Below are 26,790 nucleotides of genomic sequence, written 5' to 3'. Positions count from 1 at the left end.
TGTGAAACCCCAAACACTGCCCTGAAACATGGGGAGCTGCTGGGGTCAAGCAGCACTTGGGCACTTCTGAGCACAGCAGAGGCTGCTGCTGCAGCAATTCAGCAGCGGCAGCTCTGCCCTGGGCTCCAGTGGGCTCTGAGTCAGGCCCGGAGCCAAACACATGGGGACCCCGTCCAGTCCAGGCGGAGAGTGCTGCACAAGCATTGCACATTCCCCTCCTCTCCTCCCCCACAGGCCAGGCAGGGGATTAGCGAGCAGGTTTGGAAACCAGAGGAGCTTGGTGCCAAGGCTTGTTCTGGGTGCGTTTCCATGCAGGAGCTGGAGCAGTCGCTGGCGGACTGGGCCCACAACATGAAGGAGCTGCGGGCCATGAAGGTGGAGCTGGCGCACTGCATCCTCACCGAGGACATGATGGTGCTCAAGGAACAAGTTGAACACTTGCACAGGCAGTGGGAAGAACTCTGCTTACGAGTAAGTTTTCTGGGTATTCTGGGCTTTTATAGCAAGGTATTCAGAGGGCCTGGATGTAAACGGGGAGCAGGTTAGCAAATGGGATCTCTTTTGGGGTTGGCTCACTTTTGCAGTATTGGGTGCGGATGGGGCTTCTCCTGGCACAGCTGACCAGGGCTGAATTTTTACCCTTTGTTTCCTAGTCATAGTGCTGTGATTTTTTTAATTTTTTTTTTTGCAAAGTCTTTGTAACTAGTAAGTGTCTGAAATGCATGGAGCCCAAATGCAGCTGTTTACTGGAATAAGTGGCTTTGTTCCGGGCTGCCAAAGGGACTGGGGCTGGGGGGAGGGAGACAGAGATAAACACAGGAATTGCCTGAGGGGGTGAGGCAGGGAAAGGAAGGGGGAGGTCTCTGCAATCTGATGTGAAAGAATGCCAGAAGAGTTGATAAAGGAAACTTAAATGTGTTTAAATGCTTACTTCTTGGGTTTAAACACTTTAAGAACTGGCTTGTCTTTTCTGTTGCAGTAAAAGACTGTGAAACGTTTGCATTCTTTGTGGCTTGTTTTTATTACACTTAATTTAGTGCTGCATGTAAAATTGCTGGGGAGAATTTACCATCAAAGTCACATGAACTTGATTCATTAGATTATTAGGCACTTTGAATGTGTGTTTACTTTGCCATGTTAACAGGATTGGAAGCAAAATACTTCAGGGTCTTAAGTTGCTCTGGATGGCTCTACATGTCAGCAAGCCAAACTCTTGCCTCTCGTTACTCACAACTCCATAGCTTTATTTCACAGTTTACAAAGAAGTATTGAAGCAAGTTAGACCCAGCATTTCATGTCCAGCCCTTACTCAGGCAAAGGTAGAGCAAGGCTAGTGGGAATACAGCCAGAGTAAGGAATGAACAGCTACACTTATTTCACAAACTTTGGTGTGATGAAATAGTTATTTGGGTTTCTTTTTGGCCTTGTAATGAGAAAGAAGAATTTAGACTCTTTGCTTTAAACTAGACAGTTAATCTACAACCAGCGTTTTCTCTGGTATTGTTTCTGAGCTCTGAAAATAATGCCAGACACTCACCCCCTCCCAAGAAGTATAGGCTGTTAGTTTTAAATTGTAATGCCTGAGCCATTTTCCTAATGGAAATCTGTAGTTAAGCTTATAAATGAGATAACATTTTTTTTTTCTTTTTCTTTTTTTTTTTTTTTTTTCTGAACTGCAAATGTCTGCTGTTTGGTGAACAGCCATGAAAACTGAGCTACCTCAGCTGTACCCAACGACAGCCTATCCTTCTGGCTGTAGTAATTTCAGTTCACATTCAAAATTTCTACTTGGATTTCCTGAGGGAACAATGTTTCAGCCAGTCTATCTTGGAGGGAAGAAAGGGGTGACATAAATATTACTCAAGTTTTAGATACACAGGAATCTATAGTGGGAGGAAATCTATTCAGTGCTGCAGCAGAGAGACATGCTGAAATGTTTGCACAGCTTTAACGAGCCTCTGGAGAGCCTGCATCGATGCTCAGCACTGGACATGAGTGTAAGAGAGCAGACTTTATGGGTCCTGCTGCTTTGTTTTGGCTATCAAATTAAAGGAGTCAAGATGTACTGTGTGAAAACAGTCTGCAGTATAAACGGAAAGATGTGAAAGCCTGCTGCTAGATGGGACTGCAGCTGTCACAGCCATGGGAGCAGGGCAGCCAGATGCCTGGGCTGGGACACAAACACGGTTAATGAGCAGATGCACTCAAGGGATTAGTGTTTACATAGCTGCCCTTGCAAGGTACATGTAGGTCAAAGACTTAACTGTTCATATGGGTGAGTATCCTGTCCTAGGGAACCACTAGCATACGGGACGGATCCCTGATATACTTTTAGCCTCCCTTGGGAATGCCCAGAGAGCTCCTACGTTGCATTATGGATGCAAAACTGGAGCTGGTACCAGCGCAGCTGGTCTGAGGAGAAAGTGCTCAAAGCAAGGCATGGCTTGAAGGGCTCATGCTCCTAGAAGCTTGTCTGGGATTTTTTGACTCATTCCTGTTTTACCCCCAATCTGTATTGGTTCGCCAACCAAAAGGTGTTTTCTGCTTTGAAAATCCTGCATTGCCTCAGGCTTAGCAAGCAAAAACAGAGTTGGGGTCATTTCAGGCTTTAGCGATGGTTGTGCTGACATGCATAGTCTCTTCTATTAATGAAGTTAACTAACCTCCACACACAGGGGATGCTGCAACTCATGGAGGAAAGATGAGATTTCCCTTCGTACCTCTGAGGCTGAGGATACAAGTGGACACCCCAGAAGCAGAGGCACTCCTAGGGCTTAGGGAGAGTTTCTTAGGTACCTGGAGTCTCCAGGAGACTTTTTCCAAATATGAACTTTGGAGACTGTTTCCCTGCCCCCCCCCCCCCAAGACAGTGCCCTCATCTCTTTACTGAGATCAGCATGAAAGACTTAGTAGTCTGATTCACTTCCCCATCCCCTCCTTAAAAATAAAAGTCAGAATTTAAAGGACAAGAGCAATATGATGGGAGATGACTTGGTGCCTCGCATTTCGATCCCAATGTTAGTTGGAGCTGGTCTTTAGTGCTTCTGCACTAAACACTTAAACTTCACTCAGAGGTACAAAATAGTGCTAGAGATTAGACTAAGAGAATCAGTAACAGCATTTTCAGGAGTCATATATTGTATAAGGTGCACATTAAATCTGAAGGGGGATACACACTAAATGTTTCTTGCTGTAGGATGGTATTTGTAGTATCTATTTGTAACCAAGATGAGCGAATTGTTATGTTCAGTCCTACTTACACAAGGTGTATTGGTGAGGACAAGAGGTTTCCTGTTTGTGTTCTTTAGTTTCATGTTGTTTTGATAGAACTTGTACCACTTTTCACTTTCTTTCTCCCATATGTCTTATTACAGGAATCCACCAAAGTGGATAAATGAATATAAATATATATATTTCAAACCCCTAGGCAAGAAATAAGTGCTGTTAGCTAGTAGAAGACTGACCCTACTCCTTTCTGAGATGGTAGAGCAGTAATACTAACTTTGCTGGTTCAGGTAGCATCAGGCCTTAATTTCCCTGTCTAGACAATTTGTTTATCCATCGTGGCAAATGTAAGTTTGAGGAAAAAATCCACAGTTTTCAAGAGAAAAGATAGATCTTTTTGTTGCTGGTTTATTTCAAGACCTGATGAACAAATGGAAAGAAAACAGGTATTTATAGAGATTAAGAAAAAAATCCTTGCAGTCAATAATTACAAAGTTTCTCTTACAGAAAAAAAGAGCTTACCTGGGTGTAACTTCTTTTGTGTTATATTTGGGGCCATATTAAATAGTGCGAGGTAATTACATATTTTATATTACTTCTTTGTTTGACATTTTGAGGTTTTCACCGAGCAATACTTAAATTGTTATATAATCATTATTTATAAAGCTGTCACTCAGTTTAATTCTTCTGAGGGAGAGAATCTGGTGTTTGCTAGTCACCTTTTGGCCCCGCCATCCAAAATAACGTGTAATAACAATCTGCTTGCTGGCTTTGAAAAGAAAGCTAGAGATATTTAATAAGTGCTCCTGCAGAATGGAACATGATCAAATGCAGGCTAGAAATTAGAGGGTTTATAATCACTGGTTTCCTTCCTGAGAGAGATGTTGCCAGCAGTTAATGTGTGTGCTTATCCATAGGTGTCTCTGCGTAAACAGGAGATCGAGGACAGACTCAATGCCTGGATTGTGTTCAATGAAAAGAATAAGGAGCTATGTTCCTGGCTGGTACAAATGGAAAGTAAAGTGCTACAGACTGCAGATGTTAGCATTGAAGACATGATAGACAAATTGCAGAAGGTGAGTAGCAACACTGCTTTGCTTCAATTGCAGCCTGATAGCTGGTTATAGAACAGCTGTTCCTCATCTCTTCTTTGCCTCCCAAAGTGACGGACGATACAAAACCAGCAAGTACAGGCTTTTGTGAGAAGATGAGCTGCTCTATTCTAAGCTTGTATCTTTGTGATGTTCAGGCTTGGAACAAAATGCAAAACAGAAATGCCACCTAACTACATTTAGGCCTGAGTGTGATGTGTGAGAGAGGTGGTGAGGGACTGGGTTGTTGTGGATGTTGGGTACACACACATCTACAGCACTGCCTACAGCTTCCCTGGCTATGGATCAGTGATGTCCGGGGAGCATCAGCCCTTTCTCCCATGCCAGCGGTTATGAAATTGGTGGACAGAGGGCAAAGAAAAGACTGAGTGATGGGAGTCAGAGGTCTTATGCCAGCCAAATGAGAAGTTACCATAACCAAAAATAAGAGCTAAAAAAATCAGTTATCGGTTTCTAATACTTTTGAATTAGTTTGATTTTAAATGGAATCTTTTTCTTTTTTTTTTTTTTTTCCTGCACTGTTCTTACCATGGCTTAAAGGTCTCAATATCTAATCCCAGATCTCCTTTGGATAAGAATGCTAGCAAAATAAAGCCATCCTAGTCTTGATTTTGGGTTCTCTTGTGGTAGGTTGATTGAAACATTAAATTGGGAAAGCAGAGGCAAATATAGAACATTACACTGCTATTTTTAGGAGTACTTAGTCCCAGCACTTACAAGTCGTTAAGCTGCTTATTTTTTCATAGTGACTTCATTTTAAGAATGCTTTTCCATTGAGTTTTTTTTTCCCCTTTTTGTTGTTGTTTTTAAGTGAAAGAAGTTTTTAATATAGAAGCCTCAGCCATCACAAGCCAAACCTGCCCTCACATCATAGATGCTGGGAAAGAAACAGATAACTTTGTTTTGCTTTGCCCATAAATTGAGCAATGTTTGTATGTATTTATCAGGATTGCATGGAAGAAATAAACCTGTTCAGTGAAAATAAGCTTCACTTGAAACAAATGGGCGACCAGCTAATCAAAGCTAGCAACAAGACACGAGTTGCTGAAATAGATGATAAACTCAACAAAATCAATGATCGCTGGCAGCATCTCTTTGATGTCATTGGAGCACGGTAAGAAAATGATTTTCACTATTTTACATGAGATAAAAGTCAGTCTCTTTGCTAAAAAGACTTCCCTGCAGAAGGTCTCTGGCTTGGTTAATGTTTGGGTCTGATGAAGCGGGTGATTGTGCTGTGAAAACATAGTTCTAGTGCTTAATTGGGAATGGGATCTGAATTAATGGTGACACATGAGCCATGAATGATTAAGCAGAAGCTGCCTTCTTAAGATCTAACACTTAGTCTGCAGATAAAGTCTTTCAAGGTATATATCTCAAGGTATATTTGTATTTGGTACGGTGTAAGAAATATTTATTTAATATTTATTTATTTAATATTTATTTAATATTTATTTAATATTTAGTGCTTTTATAACAGCACTTTTTCTGTTCTCATTTTATGGTAACATGCCACTTCTAAAACACATTTATGATCATTTATGTCTTGCAGTATTAGTTTTACTGTAAGTTATGAATTGTAGCAGTTTTTAAATGCAGATTAAATTACATAGTATTTTAAAACTGAGATAAACCTGGCACATTTCTAGTAATGTTTAGAAAAACATGCTAAAGAACTGATGGGATGTATAGAGAGAGATCTGGCATTCAGGTAGTCTCTGGCAACAGAGCACTTGTCTTTCTACCTGGGATGTCTTTATGGGCGTTACACTATGATGAGCTTTACATTCAGACAAGTGTACGGTGGTGCTTTGAGTTACATTAGTGTAGCATAGAACATGAGCGTAGCTCCCAGTGTGGAATATGCCAGGATATTGCAGCCACTGGGGACTTGGTGTGTTGCTTTATGACAGTTCCTGTGTTCTTATCCCTAAAGGTCTGGAGCATACCAGCTTCTACTTGTGATATCTATCAACTTTGCATTCAGGACCAGGGTAATGAACTGGCAAAATGTGGTTTTAAGCAGCAGGTCAAAGTTTATCAGGCTGCCCAGTGGGCTTTGCTGGTCCTCTTGGACTTAACGCGTTATGGAGGTGGTTCATTGTATGGCTTTGTTTTGCAGCATGGATGTGTAGTGCATCTCCTCCCTCGCCTTGCTGTGTGCAGCAGGGCTGGCAGCTAGGCTGGTCTTGGCTTCTTAGTTATAAGTACCCACCAGGCTCGCACCAGGTTGAGTTTATTTTGCCCTGTTTTTAACATTGTGGTATGCTCTGGGGAGCTAAAGAGGAGGCCCCTCCTGTGCTTTTGGGTAGCCTCTCTTAAGCTCAGGTGCTGGGGAGGAGGCAGTACTTCTACTGATCACGGATGTTACACAAGCTGGGCCTCTCTGTGAGGGAGCAGAGCAGGGAGCCTTGGGCGGTGACCTGTGAGCATGGGTTGTGATGCCCCATGCTGGTAGTCTGTCTCCTTTCTTTTAAGTTTTCTTTTGCAAAATCCCTTAAAAAAAATAAAAATGAAGCTGTATTAAAAGAGCAGATGAAAACAGTGTGGTGGCAAAATTTCTGTTGGGCCCTGTTGCATGAAGACATCACAATCCACGTGTCCTTGCACTATCTCAGATATCAGCCATCACCAGTTTCATTCACTGCGTGGGATGGGTTGGCTTTGGGGAGATTGGAGGCCGTAGGGCATGGTACGGGGGTTGTACACCCATGGCTGAACAGTGGAGGAGAAACTGCAACACAGCACAGCTACCACCCATGGCAGCACACCTGGACAAAGCTTTTTGTCTTGGGCACTGCTTCATTTCTTGGGGAAGATAAAAGGGATGAAGCAAATGTTCCAGGACAGGAATACTGGAGGGCCTTGAAGGTCTTGTTGTTGAGACAGGAGAATGCTGCCCGGAGGGATATTGTTAATTTCTGCTTTGTCAGGGAGGCAATCTTGTCTTGCTCCTGAAAGAGCTGAAGTGAAATCAGGAGGTGGTTTTGCTTTAGTCTTTTCAGGTCAGTAGCTGCTGAAAGCAAATTGAATTGAAAAATTTCTTGGGTTTTGGGTGCTGAATCTGTGACCGCTTGGTTTTTCTTTTTTTTTTTTTGACAATTATGATGACTTCAGCACTTTATATTAAAAACATAAGCAGCTGCTGCCTTTATTTATCCTTGTGGGCACGCAACAGCCTGCTGCATTGCTTCCCTGGCCATCACAGGGGCAAGGACCAAATCTCATACTGTCTTCATGGCAGGCCAAGGCGTGGGCAGTAAGTAAAGTACAGAGCCGTGCACTGAGTAAGCGGAGAAGGTGTATATTGAATAGCTTTGTGTTTGAAAGTTGACCCTCCATCATGGACACTGAATCTTTCTAGTAGATAAGCACTATATGGCACTGTGGTTAGCGAGTGTAGAACAGCCCATATCCACAAGGAAGTCCAACTAGGATTTGCAGGCAATTTCAGTTCTGTGGTTTCAGATATCTCGGTGCCTGACCCAGCAGCTTGGGTAACGTTTATCTGTCCTTTATTACAAGGTGTGTGTGTGTCGTGGGATACCAAATGAAAACAAAGCAGTCTCAAGCTAATCTATCAGTACAGAACATTCCACCTGATAGCTTATTTCACCTTTTTAAACTAATAAATGTCCTGGGACAGATGGGCAAATTAGGTGAGCTCTTCATTTAGTCCTTGAAGTGATTCTCTTAGTTCATGGTGACAAGCTCAGATTTGCCATATGGCAGCACTTGTAGGACTTAACGCTCTCATTGTATGCGTGTGCTCAGCTTGTGTGCTGACAAAAGCCTTGCTGCATACGTTGCAGCCAGGGGTTGGCTTGGTGCAAACTTGGAAAGGCCTCAAAAAGTTAATTTTACTGGGACAAAATAACCATTAAGACGGTGGTACGCCTGGGAAGGAGAGCAAATGAATTTCTGTTCAGCTCGGAAGATCCTCTTATCAGTGCAGGTTCTCGTGTCAAAGTCTCTGTTGATAAAGGGGGAATACAAACATACTGAGACGCAGAAAGAAAGCCTTGTGTTGACTGAAAATGGGCATCAAAACTCTTTTGCTTTTCTTCTTTGGTCCCTGGCCTCGTAGCAGCTCCCTGTGAGAGAAACCACCGCGTGCTTGCACATCCACCCAAGTGAAGGCCTGAAACGGCAGGAGAGAGAGAGTGCATGGGCTGCATGCGGGTGGCAGACAGCCAAAAACCCATAGAGTGGGATTTACATCGCCAGCGTGCTCTGGAGCAGCGCTCCCAGGCTGTTTTGTGTACACAGACACAGTCCTGTCCCTCGTTATCCTTCCCTAGCCCGTTTGCCAGCAATATGAACTTCGTGCTTTGCTTCCCAGCCCAGCGGGGAAAGGTTTGCTGTGCACGGTGCCTGCTGACAGACTGGACGAGCACCCACGAGTCACAGGAGGGTGTCTGCATGGCCCGGGGTGGTGCTTGGACCTTCATGAAAGCCACCACGACCTTCATCCATGGCTGCCTCAGGCAGTTTTGGGTCTGTAGACTGGTCTGTACAATATCAAATATGCCTTTCGGTACCTCCCAGCATCCTGCAGCTCTTCGTCTTTCTGTGAAGCTGTGGAAGCTGCTCTGGCTATGGGCTCACTGTGGTGTGTTTTCTTACTCGGTGGCTCTGGTTCATGGAGAAAGGCACGTTTTTTTGTGTACGTGTCAGGAGTAGGTTAAAATGACTGACTTTTATTGCAAACATGAAAATGCAGGGAAGCTAGCAGGGCTAAGTGCCTCCTTATCGTTTTAAATATGAATCCCTGGCAATTAGGTCTTTTCCCTGTGTTTGCAAGCTGACAGCCCTCCTTGTCAGCTCCAGGAACCTTAAATTGCGATGACCAGAGTCAGCCCCTTCCTTCCCACACTGAACAAGGAGATACAAGGTGTTTCCCAGTTTTGTTGAGGAGACCAGCTGAAAGTCCCAAACAGTCTGCAACAGCTCAGCTTGCAGTAAAACAGGAATGAATTGAAGCTCTCCAGTGACAAACCTTGTACTGTGCAGGATGCCACAGAGGATTTGTTGGGGAGCTCCAGTGAGCTGCTGCTCTGTGCTTTCCCTTCATCCCTTCTTCCTCACCGCTGCTGGGCTGCACCGATGGCTGCTCCAGTGGCAGTGGGCCCCGGCTTTGTAGGTACAGGGGGCGAGCGAGTTCCTACCTCCTCTCAGTTGTTCTCTGTGTTTATTTTCTGCCACGTTGCTTGCCCTTTGGCAGGGCAGGCCGTCAGGCACCACGTGCTGGCGTGCTGTCCTACCCTATTGCAGCTGCAGTCGTGCAGCCTTTCGGTGTGGGTGCACTCCGAGCTCAAAGGTCTTCGAACTCGCTGCAGATGGGTTTTGCACAGCAAGCGAAGCAAAGTGTGCTGCAGTCAGGCCCCCGGGTAAACGATACAGGAGAATGATACTGGTTTGTGGCAGTACCACTGTAAAATCTCATTCTTTATAATAATTTTGGTGGAAAAAAAAAAAAAATCAGCGCAGTTGAAATCTCACTCTCAAGGTGCCTGCTTCCTTTCCGTGCTCTCCGGGCTCCCTGTCCTTTAGGGATTATGCTTCTGTTTGGCACAGGAGCTGTGACAGGACTCATTATCGTATCAGGCAGGATGGCTGGGCTTATTTTGGTTACGCAATGCATGCTGAGGTGTGCTGGGAGCCTGGGGGGGAGCTGGCCGTGCCGGGAAAGTCCGGGTCTTCTGCGAAAGTCCGGGTCTTCTGCGTGCTGCCGCCCTTCCCCGTGTCCGCCTGTCAGGCAGGAGGGCAACGTCCTGGGTCTGTGTCTCAGCCCTACCGCCCTGAATGTGTTCAAACCTGGGCCAGAATCAGGTTAAACTGTCACAGTGACTGGAGCCTGGATATGATTTAACTGTGCAAACGTCTGAATGCCTCTCAAGGTGTGAGGTGTCTTCCCAGGCACTTTTTATTCTGCCCTGTATCGAATGTGAGCGATTGGCAAGCTAATACAGGTCTGCAGAAGACCTGAACACTGAGAAGCCTTTGATTTGAAACCCATTCCTTGCATTTTTGGTGGGATTATCACAGGTTTTTTTTTTTTTTTTTCCCCTGTTGGTATTTGCTGGGTAGGGAGTGACTTTTAATCCAAGGTTCTCTGACTTCTGCCTTATTCTCCCGCCCCATGATCTCTGGCAGTCATAACACCCAGAAATTACGACTGTGTGTTTTTCCACAAATGAATGATATCATAAATGAAGATCAGGGGTTGTTTTGTCCTCACCATAACAGGCTCCCTGCGCTGAAGGCCTTCCGCCTGCACTGGAAGGTTAAAGAGAGGACAGGACAGTGTGTGGGAGATTTAATTCGTACTAAATACCTGGGATATAATGCTAAAGGCGAGAAAGAAGAGCGCAGTGGAAGTAAGGATACATCTGTGTGCGTGGTGCCTGTGTGTGGATGTACATTTTCTTGATTTTTTGGGCTCGCTTCAATTTTACTCTGCTGCAAATCATCCGGGTCTGAGGCTCAAATCCTGCTTTCCAACAAGCAGAGACGAAATGAGCACCGAATCCACCTTTCTCAGTGCCGAAGCCTCCAGCCTGCAACCTTTTTGTCGCCAGCCGCGGGCAGCCGCTCTGCGTGCGTTTCTTGGCGTGCTAATTCTCTCGTGTCAGAATATAGCTCTCGTGGTTTTGTTCTGAGGAGGGATGCGGCCATTTGCCAGGTAAAATGCCACCACAAAAACGCAGGGTGGTTAAAACAGGGGAAGAGCCGCCATGGTGGCTCCCCCAGCTTCGGGGGGTCGGGGAGGAGGACGGGCGAGCCTCCCCCCCTCAACGCGGGATGCTAAAGCGGCGAATAAATAGGGCATCTGTGGAGGAGGGGTTTCCTCATCCTACGCGTGCCGTGGTCGCCCAGGCGGTCGGTCCCCTCGCGTCTTGGGCTTTGCGAGCCGAGGAATGGTTTATTCTTGCGAACCGTAAGTGCCATCCGGGTGAGCGGCGCCGGGCTCGGTGGCGGCGGTGGGTTGCGGCCTGGGGCGGCGGCGGGGAGGGCTCCGCAGCGCGGATGCGCCAGCGCCTCGTCGCACTTCGCCTCGGACAAGTGGATGAGCGAGCCGGTGGTGCTGAGCGGGAGACGCGGCGCTTTAGCGGGAGGAACAGCGCTCAGGGCCTCCTGGTTAAAACCAGCCGGCTTTCGGGGTCTTGCACCCAAGGCGGCGGAGATCCGCAGCAGCAACCTTTTGGTCTGGCAGGCGGGGGGATGCGAGGAAAGCCTTCCCCTAGCACACCCCCGTTTGTTCTGCTCACCATGCTAACACAAGCCACAAACACAGGGGCCTCCTGTCATTTTACGAGCTCCGGTTGCTCTACAGAGAAATCTCCTCGTATTTTATATCAAGGCCTAAAATTCGCAGCTGACATCACCTCTCCAAATCGGGTCTTTTGTCCCTCACATGGTTAAGCTCGCCTGCAACTTACTGAACAAAGGTTTCCGGGTTTCGTGCATCTCATTTGTCGTGCAGGGTAGTAAACAATCCTGCCAGCTGGCACGGCAATTTCAGCCCCTCTGCAGATAAAAATAAATGTCTGTAGTATCTTCTCCTGCCTGGCTAGAATGACATTTGTGCTTGTGAATGAGAGCTTGGAACGTACATCAGGATGTATTTCATTCTGTTAGACGCTAAAATTTGAACGTTATTTATTGCCTTTTGAGCCCTCCTGTGTCTTTTCCTGCACTTTGACAGCCAATGTAATGCAGCTGGCAGGCATTTTGTAATCCTTTATGTCTGCATGAACACATTTCCGTCAACCTTATAACGTTAGATAATTCCTGAGCAGTTACTACGAAATATTCTGCTGCTTCATGGGGCTGTGCAGTGCTTCAGCCTGCAATGACCCTTATGCACTTCTCCCATAACCCAGTGCTGGCAGCTTCAGCAGGGGCATTAAGAGCCAAATCCAATCGCGAGTCAGGTCAGTTAGTCCTTCTGTTCACTTTTGCAGCCGGCTATTAGTTACAAGCGACTACTTTTGTTCTTTTTCTGCCACGGGTATTTTGGTGGAAAGATCAAGATATTTAGAAGCTGCCTTTGTTTGGCTTATCCCATGTGTTTAATGCACGTTTCTAAGCAGTGTTTTGAATCAGGATACCTTTTAAGCTGGTCCCATGGCAAAGTACAAGATATGTTTGAGTTTGTTGTGCCTTGTTTTCTTTTTTTTCTTTTAGATGTGATATTGGCTGGATTTATATATATATATATATATATATTTTAATTTTTTGCTTCAGGGAGCATGTTGAAAGGTGGCAGGTTAGTTCTCATTGAGAAGTGAGCTGCATATAACTAGGCTTTTTTCCAGTAAACAGGAAGCGTTACCTGTTTGACCATATCACTTGAGAATGGTACTTTGTAGAGAAAGAATTCAGTCAACAGCAGTGGCACCTCTGGGTACCTGGGAGGAGCTCCTTTCTTCTGCTGCACTTGAGCTTTTATTGCTGTTAATTCACTGTGTGATCTGTGGTTCTCACCTGGACCTGGGGGGAGCTTTTGCCCCCAGGCTTGGGGGCTGCACAGCCCCTCCTATTTCCCAGGAGGCCTGTCTTTCTGCACCAATTGTCCTTCCAGGATGCATCTCAAAAGAGTTCATCAGGTTTCTTTCATGCAAATAGCAGATAATTTGCAAGAACACTCGCAGTGTGTAGAAATGCAGCAGTGTGGTTGTTGCATGTATAAGAGTTTTATGGATGTAAGTAGAATTATTTTTTTTACCACCTTCTTGGAGCATTAGCCAGAGAAATGGAAGTTCCCTTTGACTTCTCTGCAAGCTGAGGTGCTTAATGAGGATGCTCGACTTTCTCATCATTTCACCTGTTGCTTCAGTGTAGATCCCTCCCCTTTATCTTGGACTTGGTGCCTGTTGACTGCAGCAAGAACAAATCAGCCAGCGTGAACATCTGGAGAAGGCTGCCTCTCTATTTACAAACTGCACTAATGTGAACTTCTGTTAGGTTTTTTATTCTTCTCTGGCTGCTTAGCTGAAGCTTGGGATTAATGACCTAGAGAATAAGGGGTGGTTAAATGACTGACAAATGCCATATTCTACCCACAATATGTACGAATTAAATTAGATAATTACATAAGCACGCCTGTGATGGCAACTGCTAGGAAACAAATACAAGCTCATGGTGCTACAGCAATGCCCTCTTTGAAACTGCTGCTGATAGTAGCTACAGACCCATATATTTGAGCAATATAGATAACGTTATTTTTAGGGTGATACCTAAACCAAAATAATATTCTTGATTTTTTTTTTTTTACATAAAAAACAGTTGGATTCTAAAGCTGTTGCTTTTCTTATTTATTGAACGTGCTGTCATTCATAAAGGTGTTTAATTATAATCTAATATCCCTTAGTTTTGCTTTGGAGCTCCTTTTCCATGTTCACCTACCTGTTATCCAATATGCAGGTTGAAGAAAGTTGGCCTGTAACACATACATTTTTCTGTAATGCAACTTCAAGGCAGAACACAGGTGGATACAGACAGAGAAAGGAGTACAGGGAAGCGGAGGGACAACACTGAGCCGCACAGAAAGCTGTGGTCTCAGCAGGTCAGCTGTGGTATTAGGTGCTCCCAGCATGTACATCTCTTGCAAGTTTACTGAGAGTCATTTCCAAAGCGTTAGTCCAAGAGAGCAGTGGTTACCTTGGCAGAAGAACAGTAGTAGTTGCTCAAAAGTTGGATATAACCATAGTGATAACAGAAGGCTTGTGCTGGTAAGTTTGTCCTTTGATCTGTCCCTTGTGGAAGTCAAGGGTGGATGAGTGCTGAGACAGGTCCCTGTCATCATGTTTATGCCAGTACATTGGCATATTTACACTCCTGTTTTCTGAATGATGTTATTTGTTTCACCTGTCATTCATTTTTAAGGGGTTTATAGAATTTTTTAGGTTGGAAAAGACCCCTAAGATCATCTGGTCCAGCCTTTAACTTAGCACTGCCAAGTCAAAGAGATCTGTATGTGACAGACATTGGCAGCAGGCATGGTCCGTGGGGCCACACTCCTTCTAGAAAGCAGGCTGGGTCAGGTGGCTCACTTGGCAAGTGATATACTTACAAACCTGGGGAGCTTCACAGAATGTGCAGTGAATAAATATCAGTGGGATCAGCTGTGGACAGTGCGGTGGTCGCTCTTTGTTTCCTTCCGACTACTCTGAAGTCATGCAGAATTAACAGTGCAACAGTGTTGATTGGCTTAAACTCTTCCTCAGGCCTGGCTCTTCTAGTGCTTCCTCATTTCAGTGGTCAACACAGAGCCGGTGTTGTCCCATCTTTCCAGCAAGAAGGGCTCCCAACTCGCTTACCTGCCTTCCGTGAGCCACAGGCCCTGCTGAGTGTTATAACCAACTGGATCAACATCGGCTGGTGGGACAGGAGCAGGGACAGGGTGGAGGGAGAATTAGGTCTTCCTGGGTGAATTACTGCCAGCTCATGATAGCACAAGAAAGTGCCGTATGGAGTATGACATCTTCATTGAGTACTGCTTAATGAAAGGGGGACTAGGAGCAGGAAGATTTATATAGCAGCTGTTCGCTTGAGAGCCAGATGCCTTCTGCATACAGAGTTGAACTTGAGAACAGAGCTCTGAAAAGATCTTGTTAACGAAAGCAAGACCAGCTAAATGCTTTTGTCATCCACTGGCTTCCTCTCTGTCAGCTGCAGCAGTGGAAAACACCATCAGAGTAAAAGGCAGAGACAGCTGCTTTGCACTTTGCACCAGTATTGGTGGCTTTGTGGGTGGACCACAGTCTTGGGGCAGATCCTTCAGGTGGGCTTGTAGGGTTACATCAACCAGACAAGACTAATTTTACATTTTGGAAAGTGCAGAGTTGCTAAATACTTGCCCAGAAAACTACCATAGTATCACACTCTTACCCGCCTTGTAAAACTACGTGAAGGTACTGCCTGGCCCTCTTGGGACGAGAGGTAGGGGAAACTGCTTCCCAGGCTGCTAATCCATGAGACCTCAGATTTCCTGGCCTTACTCTGTATCTTTGCAATAATCAGTAGGACTGAACAAATCCAGCAGGATCATTCCCACATCCCCTTCATAAGCGTTTTCTGTAAATAAAGTGTCTAGCTGGCATACATGTCCTCTTTGATTACCTTGAGATTGCTAATAAGATCAGTTGTTGCTCAGAGTGGTATATTCTTTGTAGGTTATCTGTCCTAAATATCTCTTGTTATTGTATCATGCTACAAGTAGCTGCAAAACCCACTCAGTTGCAGGCAGTTTGGGCCCCTCTCCTCTAAAACTTGCTAGGACTTGCTAGGACAGCCCAGCATGCCAGCAGGACAGTGGGCCAGGAAACTCCTCCTTTTACTTGCAAGGAGGGACAGCTCCTTTGTGTGAAGCCAGCATCCAGGTACCCTGTCAGGGCGCTTCTCCCTCGATGTGATCTGTCCCTGCATGTGTCCTCCCCCCCCATTCCTAGCTTGCACAATGCTGCTGTAGCCAAGGAAGTCAGGGTTCATCTCGGACCTCCCAACAGTCCCCTGCATTTGGGACGTGTAGCGATTCCCTTGTGCAAGCTGCCCTTCCAGTCCTAGCTGCTGGTTTTGTTTAGCTGGTGACAGTTCCCTGCCACATTTGACAAATTGGTCATAGTAGCTAACGAATGGAGAACGCTCTGGCCTTCTCACAATTCACATTTAACTTTTTGCACTGCACTTGGTTTAGACAATGAGGCTCATTTGAGCAGTTTTTAAACCAGACAGTCACTTAAGGTTTCATTCAGAAATTTGCATTCCAAAAATCCCATGCAAGGTCCAAAAACTCCATCCCAGGTCATGGGGACAGAGGGAGACAGCAAAGGGATGGATGCAAGAGGCTGGGAAGGATGGCATAGGGAAATGATGCTGGCTAAGAGGTGGGTTCTCCCTAGGGCAGGGTGGAATTTTTTCGCCTGATTTCAGTGTCTGAAGTGTTGATGTTTACAGTACTGCATTACAGACCGCTATAGTTCGTGGAGAGAAATGAATGCTTTTCGGTACAGTTGCTCCCATCTTGTAATCTCAATGTTTAAAACAGGTCTGATGAAAATCATGATCTAGATGTATTTATTTCTCCTGCATTAACTACCTAGATTACAAGCTCTGGTATCAATCTGAAGTCAGCCCCAGTGTTGGGCTTTTTAGTAGTTTTGGGGGGTGGAATGAGAATAAGTGAGAATTTCAAGGAGAGATTTAAGAGCAGTGTGGTGGTTTAACAGCTATTCCTCCAACACATGAGAACAAATTTGCCAAAATGTACAAACATGCTACTTGGATAGTATGAGGGACTGATAAAGGACTGACGTGGGAATATACTGTAAAGGCTGTGAATATAGAAAAGTTTGTGTTTCAAGAGCTGTGCTACAAGAGCTGTAAAAAAAAAAGGAATGGTCTGTACAGTTCATTTGCTTGTCTGCTGTTATGCCTCTCTCTAGCTGTTGGATATTCCCCCTTTTCAGCATTGTTTTTTTTATTTTCACCAACCAGGAGAATCTGGCACTTCTTCACACATTTCAGATCATTGTTCAGAAGATCTTTTAATGTCATTGCAGCACTGCAAGGCCTGAAACTGCTATTGCTCAGGCCTTCTCCTCTTCTGTCAGCATCTGTTTCCCAAAATGTTTGACCTGCTGTGTGGGCACAGTCATGTCTCCACTGGCGGAGCGGTACCTTCCTGGTAGCCCTGGTGGTTGTTGAAGAAAACCTTGAACATCATTCACAGCAGGCAAATCAGGTCATAGATAACCGTTTTAGTTTAACTGAGAAATGTTACAGTGCAGACATCCACTTAGAAAAAAGTCCAGGAACTGACTGAAGAGCTCACCAGCAGATGAATGAAGCTACAAAAATTCACGCTGCTCATTTAGTTTCGTTAAGTAATTCACACAAGACCTTCCTGCAGCTGTAGAGCAGAGGCTTGCTGAGCCAGCTTAGGTAGCTTTTGACTAAAATATGGCTCTGATTTACAGACAACAGGTTGGTGTGACAGTAAGTCCTTTATAAAGCCACGCCTGTCGTCACCTTCTGCTAACCTCATTTCCAGTGACTACAGATCTTTGTAACAAAATGTTCTTCCTGGTTTGCTTAGGGTGAAGAAACTGAAGGAAACATTTGCTTTTATACAACTTTTGGACAAAAACATGAGTAACCTTCGCACCTGGTTGGCCCGGATTGAGTCAGAGCTTTCTAAACCTGTTGTTTATGACATCTGTGATGACCAAGAAATACAGAAGAGACTGGCGGAACAGCAGGTGGGAAATAGGAGCAGCCATAGTAAATGAGCTAAAAAGTTGCTGATTACAATTGGTCCTAGTTTAAAATCACCTGTTTGTTTTCTTTAGCCAGGCCTTCTAACTTTCACTGCATGTTCCTGCCAAGATGCGTTACATGGAAAACTTTTATTTGCTTGTTGCTATTTCAGTATTGTAAATGTTGATTTGCCCCCCTTCTCCCCTCCACCCCTAAATACCCACAAGGTACAGGCAACAGGTTTTTTTATATTTCAGAGTTTTTGCCCACTTATGTACAACAGACTTCATAAAGGCTAGGTAGGGCACAGTGGACAAAATCGAGGAAGACAGATGACCTAGGCTCAGCATTGCAAGGTCGGAACACTGGGTCCCCTGCGAACTGGCTGTGTCAGATGTGAGTGCTGTAATTTCAGGTGTTGCCCTCACTAGCTCACTCTTCCCCTCCTTGCAAACAGCAGAGCAAGCTTGGCAGAGAAGGATGTTTGAGCTTTGAAGGATGGACTTGTGCAAACACACCTTTGACTGAGTCCTGATCCAGTAGGCAGGCTCTGAAGATCCCCTCAGGGTAGTGTGAGATGGTGCATAAATCCTGCTGGGCATTGGTCGAGTGCACGTAGGCATTTACCCAAGACAGTGGCTTAGCAGGGGAATCCTGAGAATCTGTGTTAAACTGCCGAAGATGGTAAGGATTGGGCATAACTGATCGTGCTAGCTATTCCAGCCAAATGGAAGTGTGGGATGAATTGGATAGTCCTAGAATAAAACTTCTCTTTGCAGCAGCCAGGGAAGGAAAAGGAGCTTTTCCTAAGTGCAGACTCGCAGGTGGAGTGGCATAACCTGTGTCACCTTTTCCTCTGTGCCCAGGTTCAAAGTGCCTCCTTGGGAAGGCCGAGAATCACCGAGGCTGTCTTTTGGCCGTTGTGTAAAACAAGAATATTTACCCTAAAACTGAGGATCAAAAGTAAAGCTGTTATTTGTGGAAATTCTATGGCATCTGCCTTTAAAGATTCCACACATATAGGTGTTCTCCCTATCCTTCCCATCGTTTGTCTCTCTGGCTGTTGCTTTCTTATCCAAGAAAAGATCCTTTAATGACCCAGACCTGAGGGCTGTGTTCTCTGCTGGCTGGTATGGCTCCCCATCTGCTCATGTCCCAGATGTAGTGGGAAGGTCCACCACCTTTGTGACAAGAGTGGGGATAGCTCCCACCAGCTGCGCTCCAGGAGCTGGTCATACATCAGAAGCTTTGGTCTAGTGCCTCTGATGGTTCCATCTGCATTGCGAATGGTCACACAAACAACATGCAGATATTTTCTCCCCATCCAAACCTTTTGCATTTCTCAAAGGCTGTAATGAATTGCCAGGCAGAGAATGTAGGGCACAAAGAACTTGTGTCCAAACTCATTTATTTTTATGAGCGTTCAAGCTTCAGCTCACTGCAAGAGCCATCTTTTGCTGCTCAGAGCTACTTACTGCTTTGTTGTTTGAATTCTGTTTCAAATGCAGACCTGTGGGCACCTCGAGACTCCTTCTACTGTAACCTTTTAGCAGGCTGAGTATGAGAAGTCTGTACTGACCAAAAGACCACAGGGAAAAAAAAAAAGCTTCTTTCGCTCCACGGTAGAGAAACCTTTATCTAAACACAACAAATAAAAAGATCTTTCCTGGTTTTATCCGAACAATTATTCCAGCAAGCGCATAGTGATGGTGAGAAATATGCCCTACAGGTGTCTTTCATTTGACATCCATGACTGGAAAAACTTTGCCTGCTCAGTCTTGAATAATGACATTTAAAAGCATAGTGCATCTACAGAGATGCTTTATGGCATGTTTGTTCAGTTGAAGGATGAAGATTGAAACGTGAATAATATTCATTTGAAGATTTCAAAGTCATTTCAGCACTACAGAATTCTAGCAGCATGTAGTCTCTTTAAGCTTGCTGGGCAATGCTGTGCAGAGTTGAAGGAAAAGTACCTTTCTGGGCTCAGTATATGTTCTTGGCCCCATTATTTAGTTTGTTGTATTTGTCTCACCATAATGCAGTCAGGTCATTTGGAATAACAGCTGGGAAAACAGCAAGAATTCTGCCTAGGCTTATTGCATATGAACCCAGGCATAACTGAAAGTAATGAAACAGTGTCAGCAACTTACTATAGCGTAAGTAAGACGGTTTTATAACCTGTGTTCCAAATTCTCATTTTCGCCAATACAGCTGTAAATCGAGAATAATTTGATGAAATCAGGAGAGTCTCTCCAGGTAGGGTCTCTCTAACAGCGGTAGGGTAGAGCCCGCTTTGAGAAGCAGAGATCATGGTAAGAACACACACCTGCCTCTTGCTCAGAAAACATCTGTGGATCCTTAATAAGCTATTAAAATGGTGCTGGGTCTGCTTCTGGCAGTCTCCCACCTATGCAAAGATTTTGGCTTCTACTTTCTTTAAAGCTGTGTTATCACAAATCCGGCAAGTCAAATTTTTACCATTTATGGCTAAGCCCTTCTTTCAGGTACTCATATAACACCATTGAAGACTGCCACGGGGTGATACTCAACTCTTTGCACCTTGTTGATTTCCGGGAAGACCTTTCTTCAACTCATCTTGGATTTCCTACAAGCCATGTGTGGATTTTTTCATCTGTCTTTTTTTGTTTATTTTAAGGCTAGGGCAAAACCATTTCTGCTTCATCTGTTCACTGAAATCAATAATACTCTTTAAATGGGAGTTCTTTTTGCTGTTGTCAGTAAAATACTCATTAGTGTTTGGTGTTGTTGCTGTGTTATTCTGGTTACAGTATCTGTACCCTTCATTGGGGGAGCCAGGAGTGGGTTGAAAAAATGGAAATGTAGTGGGCATTGTCATTTCATTAATAGTCACAGTTGGTAGCATTGTACAGAGCTGCTTTTTCAACAAGAAATATCTAGGTAGCATTGACTTCAAGAACAGTTACAGGTACAGAAGGAGCTGCCAGAATATGATGGACCTGCAAGCTCTGTAGAAGGAATGTGTAGATAAGGCAAAGGGTCTTTGCCAGACCCTTTAAAACAGGCTGTCAAAACAGGAGCTCTGAAAGGGAGGGATAAGAAAAACAGTAAAACATGGGCTGCCCTTTTGTTGTGCTTCTGCAGTTTGTGATACCAGTCGGTGATCATGCAATCAGCAAAGTACAGGAACTGTACCATGAGCTCTCTGTCAAGTCTTGTAGAGTAGTAAGCTGACAGGAGATACTGTCACTTGGTACAGTCAAAATTAGTAAGTATGCCTTTACAGTGTGTGTAAGGTTTGGATTTTGAATGCACATTAAAATTGTCCAGACTGTTAATGAAAAGATTGAGCTTTCATTGAGAAACCAATCTGGACAACCCCTTTTTGCACGGCAGTTCTGTCCTAACCTGTCAGTCTGTCATCTGCACAACTCATCCTGCAAGTCTGTTTTCTAAAGCTAAGTAACCTTTTGCTGACTCACAAATCGCTCTTTCTCCATCTTCTGCAGTATTTTGAAAGGGTATGTCTGAAGTCTAGCCAAGCACGTTGCCTTCCACTAAAACTCTTCTTTTGTCAATGCAGGACCTTCAACGAGACATAGAGCAACACACAGCAGGGGTGGAGTCCGTATTTAATATTTGTGAAGTTCTGCTGCACGATTCAGATGCATGTGCTAATGAGACAGAGTGTGACTCCATCCAGCAGACTAGCAGGAGTTTGGACAGACGGTGGAGAAACATTTGTGCCATGTCTATGGAAAGGCGAATGAAGTAAGTCTCTTTATCCAACAGCTCCTAAAGAAGTCTGTGGAAGCATTTTGAAGAAATGCTTTTGGTTTTGCCACAAACCAAGTTTTGAGAAAGGAAAAAAAAAAAATGATAAGCTTATGATAAAACTCTTCTATATTTGCATCTCCCTGCCAGAATTGAGGAGACCTGGCGCCTATGGCAGAGGTTTTTGGATGACTATTCTCGCTTTGAAGATTGGCTAAAATCAGCTGAAAGGACAGCAGCTAGCCCCAATTCCTCAGAGGTTTTGTATACACATGCAAAGGAGGAGCTGAAGAAGTTTGAGGTGAATTTTTTAAATTCATCTTTTTATGCTTAGCAGCAGGCTGGATATTCAGACTGCTGAATACTTATTGTCTGTGTGAAACGCCTGGATCACTGAAAAACGTGTTCTGCAGTTCAAAGTTATGGTATAGCAACCATAAATAATATAGCCATATATGGCTGCCAGGTATCTTGCAGGTTTATTTTTCTCCATTTTTTTTAATGTGGAGAATACAATACTCTGAACTGACATAATTCTGCTTAAGTTAAAGATTTGCTTGCTATAGGCAAGAGACCTTTGTGGATTGATTTTTATTTTGATTTTTTTTCTTCCTAAAATCTGAGCAAATGATTTAAAATATGGATCCTTCTCTGGATTTAATTTTGTAGCTGAAAGGTTTGTTTTTGGTTTTGTTTTTCTTTAAGGGGAGAGGGCATCATCCTTCCTCTTGATGGATTGTATCACACTGATCCTTTCTCTTACCAGCAAAGGAACTGAGTTTCTCGATTTGCCTTGCAGGCATTCCAACGGCAAGTTCACGAACGACTCACTCAGTTGGAGCTGATCAATAAGCAGTACAGGCGCCTTGCCCGCGAGAACCGCACTGACTCAGCCAGCAAGTTGAAGCAGATGGTACATGAAGGCAACCAGCGCTGGGATAATCTCCAGAAAAGAGTCGCTGCCATTCTGAGGAGACTGAAGGTAATTGCACAGTGGAGTGAGAGACTAAGGAGCACTCACAGGTTCCTCTAGGAGTTACCAAGGGCAAAACACACACTTGGGAGCAACTGTCTTGCGTTGGTTTGTGTCTTGAATTACTAGTTGTGGTTTAACCCCAGCAGGGAGCTAAATACTACACAGCTGCTTGCTCACTCTCCCCAGGTGGAATCAGGAAGAGAATCAGAAAGGTAAAAGTGTGAGAACTCATGGGTTGAGATAAAGACAGCTCACTAGGTAAAGCAAAAACCACGTGTTCAAGCAAAACAAAACAAAGAATTCATTCACTACTTCCCATCAGCAGAGATTGTGTTAGCAGAGAGTGTATTTTTGTTACGCAGCGTGGAAGCAAGATTTTTTTTCTTATAAGAAGGACTTGCACTGCTGAAGTTTTATTCCCACCCCAGTTAGAATAGTTCACTAGTGTAGGACACTTTGAACCAGCATCCCTAGGGGACATTTTCTACACCTGACGTGCTGTCATTTGTGTCCTGAACGCCATTGAGGTGAACAGCAGCTTTGAAACAAAACTTTTTGCAGGAGGCTCCTGTGATATCTTTTTCAGTAGATAAATTTTTATAAACAGTGGCTCCCTTCTTCCTTTTCAGCACTTCACCAATCGGAGAGATGAGTTTGAGGCGACAAGGGAGAACATCCTTGTTTGGCTCACAGAAATGGACCTCCAGCTGACAAATGTGGAGCACTTCTCAAAAAGTAACTTTGATGACAAAATGCGCCAGCTAAATGTATGTATTCTTTTAAATCAGTCGTTTAATAAAACCAAACTGATCCTATCAGGCTGTTCTGTCTTGACAGAATCATCTACTTTTCTGGAACTTAACAACAGCCAACAGATCTTTGTAGGGCTGTATTTGTTATAAGACATCAGTAATTTATTAAGTCCCACTCTGAATCAATTTTAAACTGCACAGTATTCAGATTCAGTGTTCAAGCTCAGATCTATCCTGCCATTTTCTTCAAACACTGTAGTGTCAGTGACAGTGATATTTTGTCTGGAAAGGAGCGCATGTATGTTAATAGTAAAAGCTACATTCCTCAATTCAGGCATTCTTTTCTAGGGAGAATTATTCTGAATTGGCTTTAAGGTAGAATCTCTCCCCTGAGTGCATTGAAAGTCCCAGTTACAGCCAAATAGAAATAAGACAGCATGCATGTGAAGTGATTCTAAAGAACATCCTGGTTCTTTGCAACCTGCTCATGTGCTGCTTTCCCCTTTTCCCATGTGCTATGAATTGTTTTGGGATGTAGGTTTGCTGTTATGTAGGCTGGAGGCCCAACCAGCCAAACTTCTCTCCTACAGAGAAAAAAATCGCATGTACCCAGTAGAAAAATAAACTCTGATTATCTGAACTGTCATGTCCTGAACCCCTGCAGGCTCAGGACACTGCAGTCATATTGATGTACGCATGCGTGGAAAATACCACTTCATTTGGAACTGTAATCCTGATAATAAAGCAACCTACTGCACCTCTTGAGGAAAAAGATATTTGCCAAATGAAATTAGGCAGCAGTGTCACTTGCTGCTTTTGCTTTTACTGCTGTAAGAAATGAAGGACAAACCTTAGGCTAGGAAGGGGATTTGAAGAAGTGATCTTATTTTCTTGTATGTCCCAAATAGGGTTTTCAGCAGGAAATAACACTACACACCAATAAGATTGATCAGCTAATCGTTTTTGGGGAGCAGTTGATTCAGAAGAGTGAGCCTTTGGATGCCACCCTGATTGAAGATGAATTGGAAGAACTTCATAGATACTGTCAGGAAGTGTTTGGGCGAGTTGCCCGGTTCCATCAAAGACTGACTTCAAGGCATCCCGTAAGAAGCAACAGTTATTTTGGTGCTTTGACAAGACTGTGGTGTTTGAAGTGCAATGCTTAGTGCTTACCCTAGCTGCCTGACTGAGTAGATTGAGCTCAGAGGGGTCAGGAACTCCCTCAGTAGGTGTACCAGCTTTGCTAAATTTTTGTCATCAGTCATGGCTCCACACGTCTCTCCTGTTGGGTCTCTATCTGCAGAATCTGGATGATAGCACAGAAGTAATTCACAGGGTTAATACTGAGATAGTAGTGGTTTGAGGGCTTCAAAAGCTTTCTTGTGTCTTTTATATCACTTTGTTTTCTTTAATTTCAATAACGTGCTTAGAATTTCTCTTTATGGATTTGTTTGTGAGGCTCCATCTGTCCACTTTCTTGTGGCAACCCTAGATGGGGAACAGCATGCTCTTTACTTTTCACTGGGAACATTTAGCTGATTCTCATTTTACTTTGGCTCTGAAAAAAAGAACATTTATTAAAAAGCCAAGTGGAAGAAGTAACATGAACATCTAAGTGTAGCTGTTCACCCTGAATAAAAACAATCACTTCGTTGCTGACCTGTGTAGTCCATTTGGAACGGGATACCCCTCTGTGTAAACTGCAGAGAGATGTTATGGTAGTGGTTGAGTGTCTTGAAAGAAAAGAGTTAGCTGCGGATGTGAGGACTGTTTTGGCAAAAAAGAAGGATGAAGAAATGCTTCTCCTTAATTTTAGATATGTGGCTTGGATTACTGCAGCAGACCACAAAACTTCCCAGTAGTACTGTGTGACTTAATCGTTAGCTCATTTAGCAGTGTAGATCTTAATTATGAGTGTATGTTAATTCTTACTAACATGCCATAATTGTTATTTATTTTTAGGGTTTGGATGATGAAAAAGAGACCTCTGAAAATGAGACGGACCCAGAAGACTCCCGAGAAATCCAGAATGATCTCTGGCATAAGAAGGCCATCGGTGATGGGCCGTCTTCCCCACAGTCCCTTTGCCACCTTATGCCACCCACTCAAGGTCACGAAAGATCAGGCTGTGAGACCCCTGTCAGTGTTGATTCCATCCCACTCGAGTGGGATCACACAGGTGACGTGGGGGGCTCTTCCTCTCACGAGGACGAAGAAGAAGCAACATACTACAGTGCTTTGTCAGGTGAGAACCAATTGCTAGCTGTTTGTTTGGAGATGGACAGTTGCACGATGTCCCTGTGTGGGAAGGGAGGGGGACTGAGGTCTTGCTTCGACGTTGTTGGTTGGTTTTCAAGTACTGCTAATAGATGTGAGCAGTCTCGTCTCTTAAGTGTCCTGATGAAGGGAATGGTATTGTCTAAACGTAGCTTGTATTTGCAGAACACAAGGTTTTTAGCAACCTTACTTTTAAAAAAAGACTGATGAAAACAGTGCCAACAACTTTTTATTTTGTTCTTTGTCTTTGCTGTCCCTTATTGTTTCAGTTGTTTTTAATATCTGGAAAATATTGCATAGTGAGGAAAATGACATTATTCTTTTTTCAGATGTAGAAATCACTGAAAATCCTGAGGCATATCTTAAAATGACCACAAAAACTTTGAAAGCATCTTCTGGTAGGCACCTGCTAATGCATGTGTCTGAACATGGCAATCTCCCTGTGCTGCACGCTATATTCCTCAACCTCTCTCATATGTAATGTCTGACTTCCTGCCTTGTGTGGACACCATGTCTCATCCTGCCATGGTGTTCTTACGCTGCAGTATTCACATTTACATTACAAAGCAGTCAAGAACATGCCATTTAGATTTTGCCTGGTAAATGCCGAGGTAGTTAACGTGCATTTCATTGTATTGATCCAAAGTCTTTTGGTACTTTCTTGGTGGTTTGCTCTGGGTAGTATCACTTTTTTGGTCGTTTCTAATTTTAATTATGTAATTACTGGGAGAAATAGTTCCAACTCTGCAAGTATTTTTTTTTTTGTATTTTGCATCGTGCATGACAGAACCATGTGTGTCCTGTCTGTTAAATCTAGAACAATTGTTCTCCAAATCAGGACATGTCTAGACGTGTCCCTGCTGAAATGTGTTGCAGATATGTGATAGTATTGTTGGGATGCAAGCTTTCCAAAACCACAGTGCAGCCTTTTGTTTTTTAACTCATCCGTGTATTCAAGCATTTTCCAGAAGAAAACAGAATGTCTCATAACTGCATGGCTGTCATCTCATTACCTTTGAAACACTGTTGATGTTTTGCAAATGTGCATGCTTTGCAAGGAAAGCTGCAAAACTGTTGTTTTTATGCCATAACGATGCCATTTTATTTAGAGCGCTTTCTAACTTAATACAAAGCAACAGCTTCCTTGTGGAGGTGGGATTTTGCACTTATGTCATATGCTTTGGTTTTATTTGTTTCAGGAAAGTCTGTTTCAGAAGCTCATCCCTGGCATTCACCAGATAGCCCTGTCTGCAGGAAACACCGATACAGCCAGGCAGAGATGGTTGGCAATGTGCTGTCTGGTCCAGAGACAAGTACCCCCTATAAGCCAGGCTATGTGAGTTGGAGGCTTTGCGGGCACTGAACCTATACTATGCTGTTTGTACAGCTACGCAGGAAGCTGTGTAGCTCCATCTTCTCTCCAGCATCA

At 44.0% G+C, this 26,790-nt stretch overlaps 1 protein-coding gene across 1 annotated transcript in view; it reads left to right on the top strand.

Moving 5' to 3' along the window:
* Positions 1-26,790, top strand: part of SYNE2 (spectrin repeat containing nuclear envelope protein 2) — a 182,192-nt gene that overhangs the window by 145,685 nt on the left and 9,717 nt on the right. Inside the window, 12 exon segments of the mRNA XM_066998468.1 lie at positions 316-471; positions 4,143-4,301; positions 5,285-5,451; positions 17,440-17,602; positions 21,166-21,353; positions 21,507-21,657; positions 22,156-22,338; positions 22,962-23,099; positions 23,993-24,187; positions 25,047-25,329; positions 25,691-25,759; positions 26,561-26,697. Coding sequence (XP_066854569.1) covers positions 316-471; positions 4,143-4,301; positions 5,285-5,451; positions 17,440-17,602; positions 21,166-21,353; positions 21,507-21,657; positions 22,156-22,338; positions 22,962-23,099; positions 23,993-24,187; positions 25,047-25,329; positions 25,691-25,759; positions 26,561-26,697 — 1,989 coding nt within the window.

The sequence above is a fragment of the Anser cygnoides genome, chromosome 5, assembly GCF_040182565.1.
Source record: "Anser cygnoides isolate HZ-2024a breed goose chromosome 5, Taihu_goose_T2T_genome, whole genome shotgun sequence".
Taxonomy (NCBI): Eukaryota; Metazoa; Chordata; class Aves; order Anseriformes; family Anatidae; genus Anser; species Anser cygnoides.
This window is presented reverse-complemented; position numbering and strand designations above follow the sequence as displayed.